This window comes from Musa acuminata, chromosome BXJ2-3 (genome assembly GCF_036884655.1).
Source record: "Musa acuminata AAA Group cultivar baxijiao chromosome BXJ2-3, Cavendish_Baxijiao_AAA, whole genome shotgun sequence".
Classification (NCBI taxonomy): domain Eukaryota; kingdom Viridiplantae; phylum Streptophyta; class Magnoliopsida; order Zingiberales; family Musaceae; genus Musa; species Musa acuminata.
In genome coordinates this window covers 9,353,400-9,370,696 of record NC_088340.1, presented here as the reverse complement: position 1 = coordinate 9,370,696, position 17,297 = coordinate 9,353,400, and the positions used below count along the sequence as shown (strand labels likewise).

The following is a 17,297-nucleotide window of genomic DNA, read 5'->3' as shown; positions in this document are numbered from 1 at the left end:
CTTTGGTGTGGTTTCATTCTACCAAAGAACGCTGCTATGTTGCGCCGCAGGTGTATCAATGACAGTGGTTTGCATTCTTGACACTGTTTCAATTGGCTTGTTCTTCTTATAATACTTGATATGCTGTGCAACAGTATATGATTCACCTGTGTGGCATGTGTTTGACTTTGTTCATAATTCTTGCGAGGTTATTTATCCATTCAAGTTACAGTATAGCTGCCATGCTGTCACAATTCCTCTCTGTTTCAATTGCCTTGCTTTCCTTACAAACAGTATATTATTCGACTTTTATCATAAATCTGGTGACTTATTTTTATCCATTCAAGTTACGGTATAGTTGCTGCTAAGCTGTGAGACATGCTGACACATTCCAAGTTTCTTCATGGATAAAGAAAGAGTTGAAGCTGTGAGACATGCTGACACATTCCAAGCTTCTTCATGGATAAAGAAAGAGTTGAAGCTGTGAGACATGCTGACACATTCCAAGTTTCTTCATGGATAAAGAAAGAGTTGAAGCTGTGAGACATGCTGACACATTCCAAGTTTCTTCATGGATAAAGAAAGAAGAATCCAACTCCAGTTTGGCATGGTGGACAAATCACCCATCCTTTTTGTTTTCCTGTGAAGTTATCAATGTTATGGCTGATACTAACCAGGAATTGCAGCTGGTTGTTTATTTCCTCTCTTATTTGCAATGGATTCTAAATAGGTTTCCTGCAGGAGATCAACCGATGGGAGTAACATTGCCAGACGCATCTCGTGGTCTTCCGACATTGGAATCATTTAGTTGCGCAGTGCATGATGCAGGCAAACCCGGATTCACTAGCTTACTTGCCTATTTCTGCCTTCAACAAAGAATAACATTTCGCTTCAAAAGAGTCGTCATCATATGGTCCGTCACATAGCAATTGGCCGAACGAAGGATCGATCCATGGTAAAACAAAACTCCTCGACTTCCACACGGATAAGCTTTCTCTATTAGCATACATGACAGCAGAGTTGGTTCGGAGTCAAGCATGTAAAAGTCAAGAAATAGCAGGTATTAATTTCGTTGATATTATTATTATTATTATTATTATTATATGCCATTAATCATCATTTACGATGGGCATTCGTTGTCTTCTTCTGCCACCACACTTCCCGGGGATGAGGTGGAGAAGCTGGTGGTTCTGTGGCCACGAGAAGAGGTCGTGGCGGTTGACACTCCATCGCCTATTCTCGTGTTCGCAAGCTTCTTCCCCACCTACAATTTAGCTCCGATGCTCCACGCAAGAACAGGTCAAGCAACGATGCGTCTCTCCAGGCTGAACGTTTCTTACTTGGGCAGAGGATTTATTAAGCTTGTGATCTTGCCATTTAATTGGCCATCCACATATCATTTCCTTTCCCTTTTGATCCAAAGATTTCCGCCCACCTGTAGCTCTCAAGAGAATTCCTGGTATCTGTTCCTTCATCTTGTTTGTAGTTTCATTGGATCTAATGCAGTCGACACTGGTAATCTAACGTGGAACCACTTCATCCTCACCGGTAGATCATCGTAAATGGCGACCCAAGGACTGAACCCTAGCAAGAACACCAGGAGGGAGAGATCACCAGAGGACGCCAAGAGTGCTGCCGCACTGGCCATCGACTCGCCCCGCCACGGCGACTCCCGGCCGATGCTCACCAAGCAAGCCAGCCAGAGAGCCAGCTGCCTGTGCTCGCCGACCACCCACGCCGGGTCCTTCCGCTGCAGGCTCCACCGGAACTCTCTCCATCACTCCAGCGGCTCCGTCGGCTCCGGCTTGTCTGAGCTTGCCGAGAAAATTAAGTTCCGGTAGGGACATGGCGGTGGTTCTCTTCCGTGTCTCCCATGGAGGACGCAAGCGCTGCTCATCTTCTTCCTTAATCATCTCGGTGGAAACTGTTCTTTGTGCCTTTCCATGGAGTTCTTGTTCTCTGTGTATATACATTGGATGACACTGTAATCTGTGGTGTATGTCATGTAACTGATCTCGTTCTTTCTCTGTACAATCATGCTCTTCCTTCTCTGATGTTTCTTGCTGTCATCCACTGTTGCGAGTGAGGATTAAAGTGTCAGGACTCAGATTACAGCTTTAATGGCCTTATCTTCCATGAAGAAAAGAGCAGACAACATGGGAGCCACCGGTTGATCATTTAGCGCAGACAAGATGATGCAGATTTGTACGAGACGGCAGACAACCTCAACCAGAAGAATCACAATGGAAGTGGACTGCCGCCATGATCTCGATGAGGGAGGAGAGAGCGCCTTAGAGGGCAGCACATGCTCGACAGCGAGATCCCAACTTCAGAGCAGGAAGGGACGTGGAATATACTTTGTTAGTGGAGTGTGGGGGAGACAACGGTAGGTGTTCACTGTGGAGGTATCTCCTTCTTCCACCTCTTTGTGGAGTAGCTCCCACCATGAGGCTTCAATCATGGAGCACCAAAGGCGAGAGTCGGGGTGGAGTGGGAGGCATCCTTTGGCATTTCAATGAGCTTATGATGCATCTCACTATGGAGTTTGTGCACAACAAAATACTCCATTTCAATCATAAGACATTGGCCACAAGATTCTTCTGCCTCTGCTGTTTCAAGGGAGTGATGATGCTGCCTGCTCTACTGAAAAGCTTGCCATGGTTTACCAGGTTAGCAGCCAAAAATTAGCCCATCCGTTTACCTAGATTAGAAGGGCTTCTCTCTCTCTCTCTCTCTCTCTCTCTCTCTGTGTCACCAACATAGTAACTAGATGCCATGTATGTTCTGAAAGAATATATATGTAGAGGAATCTCTTCTTTGGCAGCACTCCTCGGTCCTCATATCCCACCTACCTTAGCCTCTCTCTCTCTCTCTATCTCTCTCTCTCTTTCCCTCAATGATATATTGATGACTCATCTCAGTTGGAAGGAATCTATACGAGCTGGGGTTGTGACAAAGGGGTTTTCCTCCACTGCTAGCATCCCCAATGTTCTTGAGGTAAGCTTTTTAGGACACTTCAAAACAGAGACCCAAAATCCAGCCTCTCTCTCTGTCTCTCTCTATGTATGTGGATCCACCATCTATCTCTACTTGTTCATGATATATTGATATACTCGTCACTATTGAAAATAATCTACATGCAAGTTGTGGTTTAGACCAAAGAAAATTTCTCCACCAGCAGATCACCTACTTCCCTTTACTTGAGGTGAGCTCCTTGGAAGACAAAACATGAATCCTATGACCTCCTCACCTCTCTCTAGAATGAGAAGCATGCCATGCTCATCTCTCTCTAGAAATTGTCTTTTTTGCCATCTTTCTTTTCGATTTGTTTCTTTTTCTACATTTCCTAATTGTTGTTACACAGTATTGGTGAGAGGCACTGAAGCCACAGGCTGTTGATATGCTGAGAATGAACATTTGCAGCATTTAAATGGTAGCTTTCCCATTCTTGCCATTGATATGTTGTTATTCTAACTATTTAGCAAAGAGCATATCTCCCTGTAGCAAACATTTCTTTTGTTATGATTCTTGTGAAACTGATTTGGTGCCTTTTCTGGATTAATCATTCAGTGAAGCATTCACTACTGAATTGATATTGTTTTAATGGATCAATCTGTGACATCCCTTTAAATATACCAGCTAGTGTGAAGACAATATAACTCATATGGTTATAACAGGTAAGTTGATATACACTGATTTGGAAAATCTTAATGTTGTAATCCTTCACAAAAAGTGGATTATCATATACTTGATAAGTATCAGATTCTCAGGCGTAAGCAACTAATGATTCCTACTAAGTTTACCCAACATAATTTCTTCTTTATCCAACTCTTTTGAGGAAAAAAAGGGAAGAGAAAGAGATTATGTTAGTAGGCCTTTTTTATCCAAATTATTTCTCCAAAAGCTTGATTATGTTAGTAGGCCTGTTTATTCAAAATCTTTTAATTAAGAAGCATATCATGCTTTTTTAATGAGAATTTAGTCTCACAAAATACATGTTATCATGAGCTTTTCCTCCCTTTCTTTTTTTTATGTGCTGAAATTATTATAAGTTGCTTTTGTTCAGTGGCTCAACTTTTATGGTTGGAGTTTGGTAAATGATAGCCTTTCATCATACATAGTTGCTTTAAGGCTTCTTTAGGTAATATATACATATATCCTTAATCTTTTTGGTAGGCCCTGCAATCCTTTGGAAGATCAGTGTTATGGGGATCCTGAGGTCTCAAAAACATCTTCAGATGATATCTCCCAAATAAGTTCTATATTGGTGTTTAGCATGCTGGACTCTGCCACTGAATTGGCTAATTTGTTTGGCCACCAGCCACTTGCTCATCACCAACTTACCTCTTCATGTCCCCTTGGTGGAGGTGACATGAATCTTGTTGCTTTAGCAGATTTCCTGTTCATGTAGAAAGCAGTGCCAAGGAACTTCCAACTGTAGCATAGTTCTATGTTTTGCCAAGCTATTATGCTAAGCTCTGTTCATAGTGATTTAGAAGTTAAAGATACCATTTCCTCATTACCAAGTGAAGGCCCAAGCAGAGCCAGTATACTAAACACAGAGAACACAAGTTTCATTTTCCAAAGTGCATTGAATATATTGCACCTTATATACAAAAAGACTTGATATTTTAAGCCAAAATAAGAAGATGTAGGAAAACTCTGTTGCTTGCTATCAGATACTGAGATTTCAAGTTTGTTCTGTGCATGCTGATCAAACAACTTTAGCGATTAGTCTTTATCTGTGACCTGAAATTTTCATCTCATACAGGCTGAGGTTCAAGGACGACAGAATCACTGATCTGTAGTGGAAGATCTCATGTCATTTGTGGAAGGGAAGAACCACAGCAGTAAGGATGAAGTACATGAAACTTGGAATAAAGCCAGACACTTTCTACACAGGGGAAGCTACAAGGTATGTATTTGTTTCAGACCAAAGATTAACAAAATAGGAGATCAGACAGTTGTTCTAAATGAAAAATAGGAAGACAGATTGAGATTCATGCGGAGCAGTGGATCATATAAATCAAGATTTTTCTTCAGGAAAAGTTTAATCTGAATTGGCTTGTTGTCATTGTTCATGGATTGTTCTCATCAAGTTCTTAACTTTGTTGCAGATCAGTGCTATCAGATGTTCCAACTGATCTCATCATTCATGTTAATAGCACCAAATACCTCTTGCATAAGGTCCAGTCCCAATCTCTCCCCCTCTCTCTCTCTCTCTCAAATACACAAAATACTTTGGATATGTATGCATATATATATATATATATATATATATATATATATATATATATATATATATATATATATATATATATATATATATATATATATATATATATATATATATATATATATATATATATATACCCAAAGAAATCTAAATGCATATATATATACTCAAAAAAATCTATACCATGGTAAATAAGAGTTTGTATGATGCATAATTCTGGCAATCAATCAGGTAATACTATAAAGCAGGCACCTAATTCCTGTAATTATACTTTGCAATTCATGGTCTAAAAAAAACATAAATGTATACATACATGCATTCTATGAATGGCTTACCTGCTAATAAAATGACAGGGTAAGTTGGATTTCTTTTACTGATTTCCATTGAGATGGAATGTGCAGCAGATCAAAGTAGGCCATTTAGGAGGAAGAAACTGAAAGCTTCTCCATTAATTCAAGTTATTTGTGTGTTTGATCATGGCTTTTATCCTAGTTTTCCATATCAATTTAAGCTACAATTGGAGTCCTGAAACTATCTTCATGTTCCAATTTGTTCGAAGCTTTTGATTTCAGCGCATTTTGACTGCAGTTTCCACTTCTGCCGAAGTGCGGTTTCATCCAACGCCTGTGCTCCGACACCGACACCGACGCCGGCCAAGCAATCCCGGTGGCTCTTCATGATGTTCCGGGAGGGGAAGAAGCCTTTGAGCTCTGTGCCAAGTTCTGCTACGGCATCACCATCAACCTCAGCGCCCACAACTTTGTGGCAGCACTGTCTGCAGCAAAATTCCTGCGCATGACCGAGTCGGTGGCCAAAGGAAACTTCATCGCCAAGCTCGAGTACTTCTTCGAGTCATGCGTCCTCCAAGGCTGGAAGGACTCGATCATGGTGCTCCAGTCCATGTGGAGACAGTCCGGGTGGTCGGATGAACACAGGATCGTGCAGCCATGCATGGATTCCGTCATCGAGAAGATCCTCATCCATCCATCGCAGGTTCTTATGCAACAACAAAGAGGTTTGTCTTCATCGAAGCTTATCTTAGATGATCATGGTGTTGATCTCCAGGTTACATGGTCCTACACCTACACGAGGCCAGGCTACAAGAAGCAGCGACATGGCGTCCCCAAGGACTGGTGGACCGAGGATGTTTCCGATCTCGACCTCGATCTCTTTCGATCAATCATCTCCACCGTCAGATCCACCAAGAAGCTCCCTTCGGCTCTCGTCGGCGAAGCCCTCCATGTCTATGCCTGCAGACACATACCGAGCCCACTGGACTTCCAAGCTCAGAGCTCTGTAGCACGAACTGACGAAACCCCGAGCAAGCACCGACGAGTGCTCGAGGCCATCGTGAGCATGATCCCGACCGAAACAGCATCCGTCTCCGGCAGCTTCTTGCTGAGGCTTCTTAAGCTTACAATCTACGTCGGAGCCTCTCCGTCTACCAAAGCCGAGCTCGTGAGACGATCAGGTCGCCAACTGGATGAAGTCACTGCAAGCGATCTGCTTCTTCCGGCGGGCACAAACGCCCAGTCTCATGACACCGGCATGGTGAAGGCAATCCTGGAGAGCTTCCTGCTGCAACTCCGCCGACCGATGCCCCGAGAGGAGACCGAAAGGATGACCATGTCCGTGACCAAGGTGGGGAGGACCTACGACTCCTACCTGCGGATCATTGCAAGCGAGGGTGGTTTACCGGCGTCGGAGTTCATCAAGCTCGCAGAGTCCCTGCCTCAAGTGTCAAGAGAGCAACATGATGGGCTCTATGAAGCCATTGATACCTACCTAAAGGTAAGACACGCAACTGTGCATTACCAACTACGACCTCACGGTAGCCTTAAATCTCGTGAACTCCCAACTGTCGAACGACGTAGGAGCACCCGGAGTTGAGCAAGGCAGAGAGGAAGAGACTCTGCAGAATGATCGACTGCCGGAAACTATCGCCGGAAGCACTTGCAGATGCTATAGCCAACGACCAGCTGCCACTGCGCACAATCGTGCAGCTTCTGTTCGTCGAGCAAGAGAGGGTTGGAGGCGGCGGCGGTGGTCAACACGCTCCTGTCATCTCATCCAAGACCGAGGTTTCAGTGGCCAAGATAGCTCAAGACGAGGTCACAAGCTCCAGAAATGGACCGGAGGGTGGACACAGAGCCGAGAAAACGAAGGTGGTGCCATCACCATCCGAATCCAAGATAGCAGAGGAGGAGAGGAAGGTGAAGGCTGGAGGACTCGCCACCAAGCTCAAGACCAAGTGAACCGAGTCAAGTCAAAGTCAAAATCGATGAGGAATATGGTGACTGACATGCTACGATCAGTTGATGATGTTTGAAATGGCATGACAATGTGAGTTTTATCATCCTCCTTCTGAAGGATAATGTTTGCTTGCAGAGGTAACACAGCAGCCGCCTCCAAAATCCATGTCATGATTCATGAATAAATAGTACCATTAATTCTTTCTCATGAGCATGGAGGATGAAATAATGATCACTTGAAGAACAAAATTATTTTAAAAAAATAAAAAAAATATTTATTAGCTCTTATATTGATTTTTTTATCACATATATAATAAATAATGCACTAATCAACTCGAATATTTTTATAAAAATAAAAATATTTTTTTATGAGAGATAAACGATATAAATCATCCCTTTTAAAAATATATTAGTCAAATAATTTATATTTTATATTATCAAGATTGATATCATTTACATATTACAAAATAATTTATATTTGATATTAATATATAACGATATAAATAATTTTGCTTATTTGAAACTTAATGACCCAACCAGAACGCGCCTAACGACCTCCTCCGATCTTCTTAGCGTCGACAAGCGGGGGGGCGATGCAGAGGACGGCGTAGGCGTGGTGAGCAGTATCCGCCGCTGCCTTCGAAGCCGAGGCCGCCGTCACGACCTCCAACGAAAAGTTCGCCGGCACCTTCAGCGTGTGAATGCACTCCCCATTTTTTATTGGCCTTTTTTTCTTCTAACAATTTGGGGTTTATGTTGAATTAATCGAGGAAGATACGATCTTACGAGATTTTGGGTCGGTTTCTTGTTCTGATTGCCATTTCGTTCTGTTTGAATGGGATGAGATTTTAGGGTTAAAGTCTCTTCGCTTGACGAACTTCAGCGTTAAACCGAACGCGAGAAGTCGAACATTATTAAGCCCTTCAGCGTTAAACTGGTCCGAATTATGCTTCTTTAGGAGAGGTTTTAGTGTTGAATCAATAGAGGAAGATATGATCTTACGAGATTTTGGGTCGGTTTCCTGTAGCTGATTGCTATTTGGTTCTCTTTAGACGGACGGGATGGGTTTTTAGGGTTGAAGTCCTTCAGCACTAAACTGTACAGAAGTAGTTTTGAACATTATTAAGCTCTTTAGATTTGATGATACAAAGAACCGTAGTATTAATTTGAACATTATTAAGCTCTTTAAATGCTTTGGCAGATGATGTTGTTGTGCCAAAGTCATGCTTTTGTTGATGGCAACAACAGAAGTAGAATCTTGTGTCCGAAATTTAAAGATCTGTGGCTTTAATGAATAGGTGTATCAAAATCATGCAGACACATCTTTGGGTTGAGACCCTGTTTACATAAGAAAAGCTACAATCTCAGCCTACCTACATCTCTTCTTTGAGAAAGAACATGCTTGATACCTGTGCATTATTGAACTTGAAGCAGAGGTACCTCGATGATGAATGCAGGCTCAGTCCATCCTCCAGGCGTACAGAAAGAAGCAGAACTCCTGAGACCCACCCCCACCACAGCTGCTGACCAAGGAGCTCTCGCTGTTGTTGCGCCTGGAGCTAGTCGGCTTGCCGCTGCTTCCGCGGTTCCCCGCCGCTGCCGAGGCCGGCAATCCGGGCTTGAAGATGAACAGGGCATGCCCCGATCCGGGGCCTCTGAAGAGCCAGCCGTGCACGTCCCAGAACACCTGCACCGGCACCTGCTCCACCCACACCGTCTCGTTGCCCCGGAACTTCCACTGCAGATTGCTCACGTGGATCAGGACGATGCCGTCGATGCTGATCCACATCTCCGGGTCCTTGTGCCCTGAGATGGAGTTCACCACGATGATGTCGTGCTCCTTCTTCCGGTCATCGAACTTCACCCTGGACGAGAAGCACTTCTTTCCGAAGACGTTCTCCTTCTTGGAGAGCAACGTGACGTCCTCCAAAGAGGGCCTCGACCTGGTCTTCCTGTAGGCTTTCTTCTTCAGATCACCCAGCAACATGACGACTTCCTCGCCGCAGACGAGTGCGACATAGTAGTTCTCCAATGGCTCGGGCCCGTCGGAGAATTTCGCCGACCGGAGGTTCCAGAAGACGTCAAGGCGCTCGCTGTCGTCGTCGAAGGACTTGGAGCCCTTCAACTTGCTCCAAAATGGCCATGGCTTGAGGTCCACCTTGCACGTTAAGGGGCTCTCGCCGTTGGACTTGTCGATGGAGACGGAGAGCGAGTGGTTCATGAGGTTCTTGGTCCAGACCACCGTCACATTTCGAGGTACGCCTCCTACCATCGCTCGGTATATGGAGATCACTGAGCATTGCGGTGTTGGTTCCTCTGCAGGATCACGATGAGCGGTGGCAGCGGGCTCCTCCATATTTGGTACGATCTTTTTGACGATCAATCCTACTATGTTAGTCATTGATTGAAACCCAAGATCACAAAGAGCACCCTGAGAATATCAATTATATGGAACAGTTCAATCATGTTCTCGGTTGCAGGACTCCTCGAATCGAGCAACTCAGTTCAAGGACGATTTCTCTGCAATGGCAATCAACACACACGCACTGCATTCGAGGGTCAAAAAAGAAAAAAAAAAAGGGTGGTCAAGCTCTACGACAACCCGAACAGGATATCTCCTCCATTTAACAAGATGGTAAAGCAACTCGGTGGAAGATGATCGGCTGGAATAAGAACAACTTACTTGGAGGTGCAAGCAGGTACAATGTTGATGATCGTCTCTGGGTTAATGTTCCTGGGCTTGTCTTTTTCCTTTTGCCAGAACCAGATGACCTTGCCAAATTCGCTGTAGTTTTTCTTATGATGATCGTTATGGCCTTAGAGGTGAAGCATCAAGCTGATGATTCATCACCTCACTGACCCAAAGCATCCATCCTAATCAACTAGCCACAGATTCCACCAATAGATCATTAAATCAGGATAGGAATGAAAAGGATGTCTAAAATAAACCCATACGAGGGAGAAAGTGTGGTGGAGAGAAATAGTAGCAGACAACTTCTCCGTCTCCTTCAGTCTCATTGTCTCCTCTCAGACTCATTACTATTTTAGAAACCATGAGGCGCATGCCTTGGTCATGGATTCAATTTCAGAAATACTGGTTTTCCTGAGAAAATGAGAAGCATTTGCAATGTTGCAGTCCAGTAATATATCAGGTAGCTTAATGCTGACTGCAGAAATTTATGTACCTTTAGCTCCTCTTCTCCTTGTTCCAAGGCCTGGTTGGTTGGATGCAACTTTATGCCAGTGCACGAGGGACAGTATTTTTCCTCCAAAAGAAAAGGTACACATCATCTGATCCTTAACCTGACATGGATTTCTTTCTAGCCGTGACGATAAATTCTTCCAAAGAAGAAAATGGTCCAGTAACTTAATCTATTCTGAGACTTCAAATTATTATGATCTTTGAAACATTTTATATCTGTGCATTATGGTTCTTAACAGTTACAGAGGAAGAAGGGATGACGAAGAACTCATGCACTGGGACGGAGTATTCTGGGTCTCAGCTTATTAATCCAAGCAAGAAGTTGACACCTGTTTCAGTCTGTCATAATCAAGCGTCCGGATCAACCATGGCCGACCGCAACCCAGCGTGAACCAAACACCGGAGAGCTGTCTGCTCAGGACTGGCACGGATGGTTCTTCGGGCGCAGTTCCTCATCTCCACTCAAAATCATTGGCCACGACGGGCATGGAGGGATAAGAACGGTGTCAGCACCACAGTGTGCCACCCGTTTCCCTATCCAAGGACGATAACACACTCCGGGTTCATCTGCAAACACGCGTCGATCGCAGGTAGCAGATCCTCTGTGGAATATCCTCTTGGTAGTGCCTATAAAATACTGTCTCCTTAAAAGGTTTGTTTTGAGCTGAGGCCATCGGACATTTCCTTCCCTTCGCTGCTGCTGCCTTCTCTGCCGCTCGGTGGTCACCATGTCTGCCTTCGTTGGAAAGTATGCAGGTGAGTGTCCTTCCCATGTATTCTTGTTTTACATCAAGAACAGAGACTCATTGATATGGAAAGAATTTAATTATGCAAATACTGCTCTAGATGGACGAAAACTGGATGTCAAATTCTTTGGATAAGTACCGAAAACAGGCTTCCATCGATACTGCTGTAAACATGCACTGCATACTGATTGATTCCTGATCCAACCACTTCATAAACAATTTGTAATTTCATGAACTTCCCTAGCAGTCGAGTCATTTCAACCACATTAGAATTCTAAGTTTAAACTGCATCTGGTGATATGGTAAGGTCAGAAAGTATGGCAAAAACATATGCCACGATGCAAACTCAGATATTAAATTCTCACTTGGGTATAAACTCATAAACCAATCATATGCAAGTATCTAATATTAAATTGTCATCTCAAATTGGATATAGGATTGTGTCTCATGTATGATTTTGCAAACTGCAATTGTGCCAGAACATAATGTTGTTCAGATTAGGTTTTTTTTCCTCTGTTACTGCAGATTTAGATATAAGATTGTTTCATGCAGATCTTGGAAATTGCCTAGACTTAAGATTCTTCTTCTATATATTTTTAGCAAAAGGATCTTCATGCAAAAAATAAACTGTAATGGTTTGAAATTATTGAGATATATATATGAAAAATCATCTGCATGCTTTCTATCCATTGCGAGCTTCCAAAAAGACCATGTATGTTGAGCCAAAAAGTTGGAAGGAGACATTGGTTTGAGAAACTGCCAATACTTCAACCTGAAAAGGACATGAAAAATTAGGGCATAATAAAAAACATTAACATCTCCATATCCATAAATTTTCTTGTGATAAAGAAAGAAGAAAAGCAACTGGTGGTTGACATTTATGATTTATCTTTTTAGGATAAGGTGAAGCCATCCATAACTTGGGTGGCACAAAAACTAGCTTATCTGCTACTTTCACAATATCTACCAACTTTTGAGTCTGGAAACACAGAAGAACTCCATGTGGCTGATATAGCATCATCAACCCAACCATACTTTATATATGCTGCACACGTCAAATTAATGCCCTATAAACACTAGAATCTGTTGATTATTAGTGCCCTAATTTTGATACTTGTTATATTGTTAGACACCGTATTCGGAGTCTTGTTACCGATTTCATCATCTATCATCTCTAATCTGAGTTAAAAATAGTTGGGTTCTCGGATCCGGTCAAGTAGAAACCGAATCCGAATTAGGTGAAGCAGTTTAACGTAGATTACGTGACCGAGAGTTTTCTCCATGCACGTAGACGAACTGATCCGGACCGCCAAGTACATTGCCACCCCCGGGAAGGGCATCCTGGCCGCCGACGAGAGCACCGGCACCATCGGCAAGCGGCTGTCGAGCATCAACGTGGAGAACACGGAGCCAAACCGCCAGGCCCTCCGCGAGCTCCTCTTCACCACCTTCGACGCCCTCCCCTCCATCTCCGGCGTCATCCTCTTCGAGGAGACGCTGTACCAGAAGACCTCCGCCGGCAAGCCCTTCGTCGACGTCCTCGCCGACAACAAGGTCATCCCCGGCATCAAGGTGGACAAGGGCATCGTGGAGCTCGCCGGCACCAACGGCGAGACAACCACCCAGGGCTTTGACTCGCTGGGCGCCCGGTGCCAGCAGTACTACAAGGCCGGGGCCCGATTCGCCAAATGGCGGGCGGTACTCAAGATCGGGCCGACGGAGCCGTCGGAGCTAGCCATCCAGCAGAACGCCCAGGGGCTGGCCAGGTATGCCATCATCTGCCAGGAGAACGGCCTCGTCCCCATCGTCGAGCCGGAGATCCTCACCGACGGCAACCACGACATCAAGAAGTGCGCCGCCGTCACCGAGACGGTGCTCGCCGCCGTCTACAAGGCGCTCAACGACCACCACGTGCTTCTCGAGGGCACGCTCCTGAAGCCCAACATGGTCACGCCCGGCTCCGACAGCCCAAAGGTAACAGCGACGTATGTGGCCGCAGCAGCACGTCCATGGCGAGCGGGGCTGATCTCTGAGTCCTCTCTTCTGCGTGCAGGTAGCGCCGGCGGTGGTGGCCGAGTACACTGTGGGGGCGCTGCGCCGCACCGTGCCCCCGGCGGTGCCGGGGATCGTGTTCCTGTCGGGAGGACAGAGCGAGGAGGACGCAACGCTGAACCTTAACGCTATGAACAAGCTGGGGGTGCTGAAGCCGTGGACCTTGTCCTTCTCCTTCGGCAGGGCTCTGCAGCAGAGCACCATCAAGAAGTGGAGCGGGAAGAAGGAGAACGTGCCGTCGGCCCAGGCGGCGTTCCTGGCGAGGTGCAAGGCCAACTCGGAGGCGACGCTCGGGAAGTACGCCGGCTGCGCTGCTGATGCAGCGGCCTCGGAGAGCCTGTACGTGAAGGATTACAAGTACTAGTTCCAAGTGCTGCGTTGCTGCCATCGGCCATGTCTCCTTTATCTCTCTCTCTCTCTCTCTCGAATCCACCTCTTCTCTTTTGACCATACTATCTGCCAGCATCTGAGCTTGTTTATATATACTATCTGCTCTGATATTAATATAGCCACTTTGTGCATTAAATTTGGGTGCTTCTCATTCAAATTAAATGCCATATCAACCATGACTATGGGTAATGAATTTGGAGTTGCTGGTGTTCACAACAGAGGAAGAAAAAATTTCGAGTATAATTTTTCTTTTTTTTTTCTTCTCATCTTCGACTCATGTTTCCCCTTTTTTCCAGTGTGATTTAAAGACTGGCAGGCATATATTCCCTTTGTCTTCCCACTATAAAACTAAATCGTGTTTGCAGACTCATCACCTCTGGTTAGAAGGTTGACGATCAAACCTGGTTCTGGTTAGAGATTGAAGTTGACGCCAATCAAAACCATCTCCATCCAAATAATTGCACTGCTGGTCATGTTGTCAGTGCATGTACGTATCTCACTGCATCACCACTCTGCACCACCTGACAACACAAGGTGAAAAGAAATCGACCACTGTGTTTAGGCTGCACAGCTGGCCAAGCCCTAATGCCTGCCACCATTGGACCAGCCAAAAGTTCATCATAAATGCTTTGCTAAGGTCCTCTCCAAATCCAACCAACTTCTACCAAGCGGCCTCTTCCCCTCGTTCCATCGCTTTCTTCATCCTTTCCTGCCTGCCCTGGTGCCCCAAACAGGTATTTCTCTCTCCCTGTCTATCGTTCGCAATACCAGGTTTGTCGCTCCCTTTCTGGGTCTTATACGAAGATTCTAGGGTTCTACCATCTGTGCCGATAGATTTCCATCACCCTCCCAATCGCAACTTTTAATTTGATCTCCATCTTTCTCTCTTCCTGTTTGTTCAGTTCAAAATTGGTTCAGACCCCTCCCTCCTCTTTTCTTCGCTCGGTCGATCTATCAAAATTGGAAATTTCTTGGGTTCTTCTTAGAAATTCTGGATTTTGATTTGTTTTTTCTGCAAAAGATCAGGTTTTGACCTTTGTTTTGTGTTGTTGGTTTTGGTTCTGATCAGAGAGAATGGATCAGCCGGGCCACACCACCCCGCCGGTGATGGGCGTCGCCACTGGGGTGCCCTACGCCGCGGCTGCCGGCGGCGGCCCCTACCAGGCCTACCAGCATCTGTACCACCAGCAACAGCAGCAGCAGCAGCAGCAGCTCCAGTTGTTCTGGGCCGACCAGTTCCGCGAGATCGAGCAGACCACCGACTTCAAGAACCACAGCCTGCCGCTCGCCCGGATCAAGAAGATCATGAAGGCCGACGAGGACGTCCGCATGATCGCCGCCGAGGCCCCCGTGGTCTTCGCCAGGGCCTGCGAGATGTTCATCCTCGAGCTCACGCACCGGTCGTGGGCTCACGCCGAGGAGAACAAGCGCCGCACCTTGCAGAAGAATGACATAGCCGCCGCCATCTCCCGCACCGACGTCTTCGACTTCCTCATCGACATCGTGCCGAGAGAGGAGGGGAAGGAAGACGTGGCACGCCCGCTCGGTGGCCCGCCCACCGACCCGATGTCTTACTACTATGTCCAGCAGTAGCAGTAGCAGCATCAGCATCAGCATCAGCATCAACAATGTGAGTCTTGTGTAATGCTCTCCATCTTGTGTTCTTTGCCTAATGTAGCAGCATCAGCAATGTGTTGTGGGCAAAACTAATCCTAAGGACTTGCTTGTCATGTGGTCAGTTCTTGTGACGGGTTGTGTTGCTCAACATTGCCCCATTCAGTTCCTTGTATGTCTTACAACAAGTTTGTGCCATGTCAAGCACTGTTGTTAAGTTTAATTATGGTTTCAAACAATCTCAATTGTGGTTGGTGTCATGTTAGATTTAGTCGAATGGGGTCGCGAGAATCTCCATGCTTGTGTTCGCCGAAATTACATGGGGCTTTTGATGCACCATTGATTGCTTAACAAACAATTAGTTTATCTTAGTAGGCATACAAAGGCATCACTAGCAATTCAACTCTTATTCCTTTTATCGACTTGGCACTTTGTTGGGTTCCTTACATTTTCATATGGTAAATCCTTTTTGTTTGACGTACATCTATGTAAAATGTGTAATGCTAGTTGATGGTTTAACTCGATCTCGGTGTAGTAGAACAGATCGACCGAGATTATAAATTTGATAGACATGTTGATGTCGTAGTTAATGATCATCTAGTGACACGTGAAGAGTTGTGTATGGAGAGATTAGATGAAGATAAGTTCCCAGTGCCATGTCGGTGAGGAAACAGGGATAAAGTTGCAGCTAGTCAGCCCAATTTAGGTCACAAACATGATTGAAGTTTGTTTCTTCTCCATCTGTTTCAGGTGGGTCTATGTTTTCTTTTGCAGAGAACTAGTTTCTCCAATTATGCCTTGCTGTCTCTATCTACGTCGTTTCTCTTGGACCGGGAAGGAACAGAAAACAGTCATCCAGGTTGATGGTGGTTGAATGATAGCAGTAATTTTGTTGAAGGATTCAATTCCCTTGGAATAACTTGCTGATGTTTAATGATTGGGTTCTCTTTGTTAACACAATGTTTTCAGCCATAGCCATGTGGCCAACCACAATTACATCTTAATTGTAGCTCGACACTTGTGTAGTTGTTATGTTGCAGTAGAACAGATTGAATGAGGTTGGTAAACCACATTGATGTCATCTTAGTGATCCTTTGGTGACTTGAAAAGAGTGGCTTATGAAGACCTGCTAAAGAAGAGTTCTAAATGCCATGTCGGTAGGGCACGAGGACAAGCTCGGTCACATTAATTCTAAGCATGACCGAAGATTGTTTCTTCTCCATCTGTTTCAGGTGCGCCTCTGTTTTCTTCCGCAAAGAGATGTTTTCTCCGACAATGCCTTGTCTTCCCCGTAAGTCATTGCTATTAGCATCCATCTGGATTCGGAAGGAGCGGAAAACAGTCGACCTGTGGAACAGGATGATGGTGGTTGAATGTTTTAACTTGTTATAACTTGGTATCGTCGACTGTTTACACCAAGGCAATGTTTTGTTTAAAGGATCTGCTTCTCTCGGAAAATAACTTACTGATGTATGGTGAATCAAAATTTTGTGTGTCGAAACTTGATCTTTTCAAGTGTAGTAGATATGAAGGAATTGATATTATTGTGACTGTTGTTGCTATTGCTGTGGTGGCTAGGAATGTGGTGTTTTGTTGATTTCTTGACACTGGCTTTATGATGCTGAAAAACCAGCATTGTATTGTGAGCTGTGTTTGGATTTGTTTTGAGAGTTCGAAATCTCGTTCGATATATTTCAAAATCTTAATTATTCGATATATTTACGATTATTTTTTTTTATTTTTTTAAAATTATTTTTTACTCAATTATTTTTATTTTTTTAAATTTTAAATCGATTCAAATCAAACTGGATCGGTTGGATCTGATT

At 44.6% G+C, this 17,297-nt stretch overlaps 4 protein-coding genes across 15 annotated transcripts; 3 read left to right on the top strand and 1 right to left on the bottom strand.

Annotated features, from left to right (window-relative positions):
* Positions 1 to 1,130: 1,130 nt before the first annotated feature.
* On the top strand, positions 1,131 to 7,675 carry LOC135607281 (BTB/POZ domain-containing protein At5g47800-like). Of its 8 annotated transcripts, none has more exons than XM_065098991.1 (9): positions 1,131 to 1,438; positions 1,532 to 2,648; positions 2,901 to 2,976; positions 3,344 to 3,412; positions 4,751 to 4,894; positions 5,097 to 5,166; positions 5,804 to 6,208; positions 6,281 to 7,006; positions 7,090 to 7,675. In XM_065098991.1, the coding sequence occupies exons 5-9, from the start codon at positions 4,836 to 4,838 to the stop codon at positions 7,468 to 7,470; spliced, it is 1,641 nt and encodes a 546-aa protein (XP_064955063.1). In that variant the 5' UTR covers positions 1,131 to 1,438; positions 1,532 to 2,648; positions 2,901 to 2,976; positions 3,344 to 3,412; positions 4,751 to 4,835; the 3' UTR covers positions 7,471 to 7,675. The 8 variants fall into 8 exon arrangements, with proteins under 8 accessions (XP_064955063.1, XP_064955064.1, XP_064955066.1 ...); XM_065098992.1 differs by having other exon boundaries at positions 2,901 to 3,184; XM_065098994.1 differs by lacking the exon at positions 3,344 to 3,412.
* Positions 7,676 to 8,926: 1,251 nt separating this feature from the next.
* LOC103978120 (uncharacterized) lies at positions 8,927 to 9,823 on the bottom strand. Its single transcript, XM_009393821.2, has one exon. The coding sequence runs from the start codon at positions 9,821 to 9,823 to the stop codon at positions 8,927 to 8,929; it is 897 nt and encodes a 298-aa protein (XP_009392096.1).
* A 1,441-nt stretch (positions 9,824 to 11,264) lies between these two features.
* On the top strand, positions 11,265 to 14,033 carry LOC135607280 (fructose-bisphosphate aldolase 5, cytosolic-like). Its single transcript, XM_065098985.1, has 3 exons — positions 11,265 to 11,425; positions 12,707 to 13,389; positions 13,469 to 14,033. Exons 1-3 carry the CDS (start codon positions 11,398 to 11,400, stop codon positions 13,829 to 13,831), a joined length of 1,074 nt encoding a protein of 357 aa, XP_064955057.1. The 5' UTR covers positions 11,265 to 11,397; the 3' UTR covers positions 13,832 to 14,033.
* Positions 14,034 to 14,171: 138 nt separating this feature from the next.
* LOC135583157 (nuclear transcription factor Y subunit C-6-like) lies at positions 14,172 to 17,021 on the top strand. 5 transcript variants are annotated; one of them, XM_065098986.1, is made up of 3 exons: positions 14,172 to 14,628; positions 14,927 to 15,487; positions 16,704 to 17,021. In XM_065098986.1, exons 1-2 carry the CDS (start codon positions 14,343 to 14,345, stop codon positions 15,448 to 15,450), a joined length of 810 nt encoding a protein of 269 aa, XP_064955058.1. In that variant the 5' UTR covers positions 14,172 to 14,342; the 3' UTR covers positions 15,451 to 15,487; positions 16,704 to 17,021. The 5 variants fall into 5 exon arrangements, with proteins under 5 accessions (XP_064955058.1, XP_064955059.1, XP_064955060.1 ...); XM_065098987.1 differs by lacking the exon at positions 16,704 to 17,021 and adding an exon at positions 16,246 to 16,262; XM_065098988.1 differs by lacking the exon at positions 16,704 to 17,021 and having other exon boundaries at positions 14,457 to 14,591; positions 14,927 to 15,731.
* Positions 17,022 to 17,297: the final 276 nt, after the last annotated feature.

Excerpts from the sequence above, each read along its gene's own strand:
- LOC135607281 (XM_065098995.1), top strand. The coding sequence starts at position 4,836 with ATGAAGTACATGAAACTTGGAATAAAGCCAGACACTTTCTACACAGGG. Across the intron at positions 4,895-5,096 it reads TACACAGGGGAAGCTACAAG|ATCAGTGCTATCAGATGTTC; the intron begins GTATGTATTTGT and ends ACTTTGTTGCAG. Across the intron at positions 5,167-5,803 it reads CCAAATACCTCTTGCATAAG|TTTCCACTTCTGCCGAAGTG; the intron begins GTCCAGTCCCAA and ends TTTTGACTGCAG.
- LOC135583157 (XM_065098986.1), top strand. The coding sequence starts at position 14,343 with ATGTACGTATCTCACTGCATCACCACTCTGCACCACCTGACAACACAA. Across the intron at positions 14,629-14,926 it reads TCTATCGTTCGCAATACCAG|AGAGAATGGATCAGCCGGGC; the intron begins GTTTGTCGCTCC and ends GGTTCTGATCAG.
- LOC135607280 (XM_065098985.1), top strand. The coding sequence starts at position 11,398 with ATGTCTGCCTTCGTTGGAAAGTATGCAG. Across the intron at positions 11,426-12,706 it reads CTTCGTTGGAAAGTATGCAG|ACGAACTGATCCGGACCGCC; the intron begins GTGAGTGTCCTT and ends CCATGCACGTAG. Across the intron at positions 13,390-13,468 it reads CCGGCTCCGACAGCCCAAAG|GTAGCGCCGGCGGTGGTGGC; the intron begins GTAACAGCGACG and ends TTCTGCGTGCAG.
- LOC103978120 (XM_009393821.2), bottom strand. The coding sequence starts at position 9,823 with ATGGAGGAGCCCGCTGCCACCGCTCATCGTGATCCTGCAGAGGAACCA.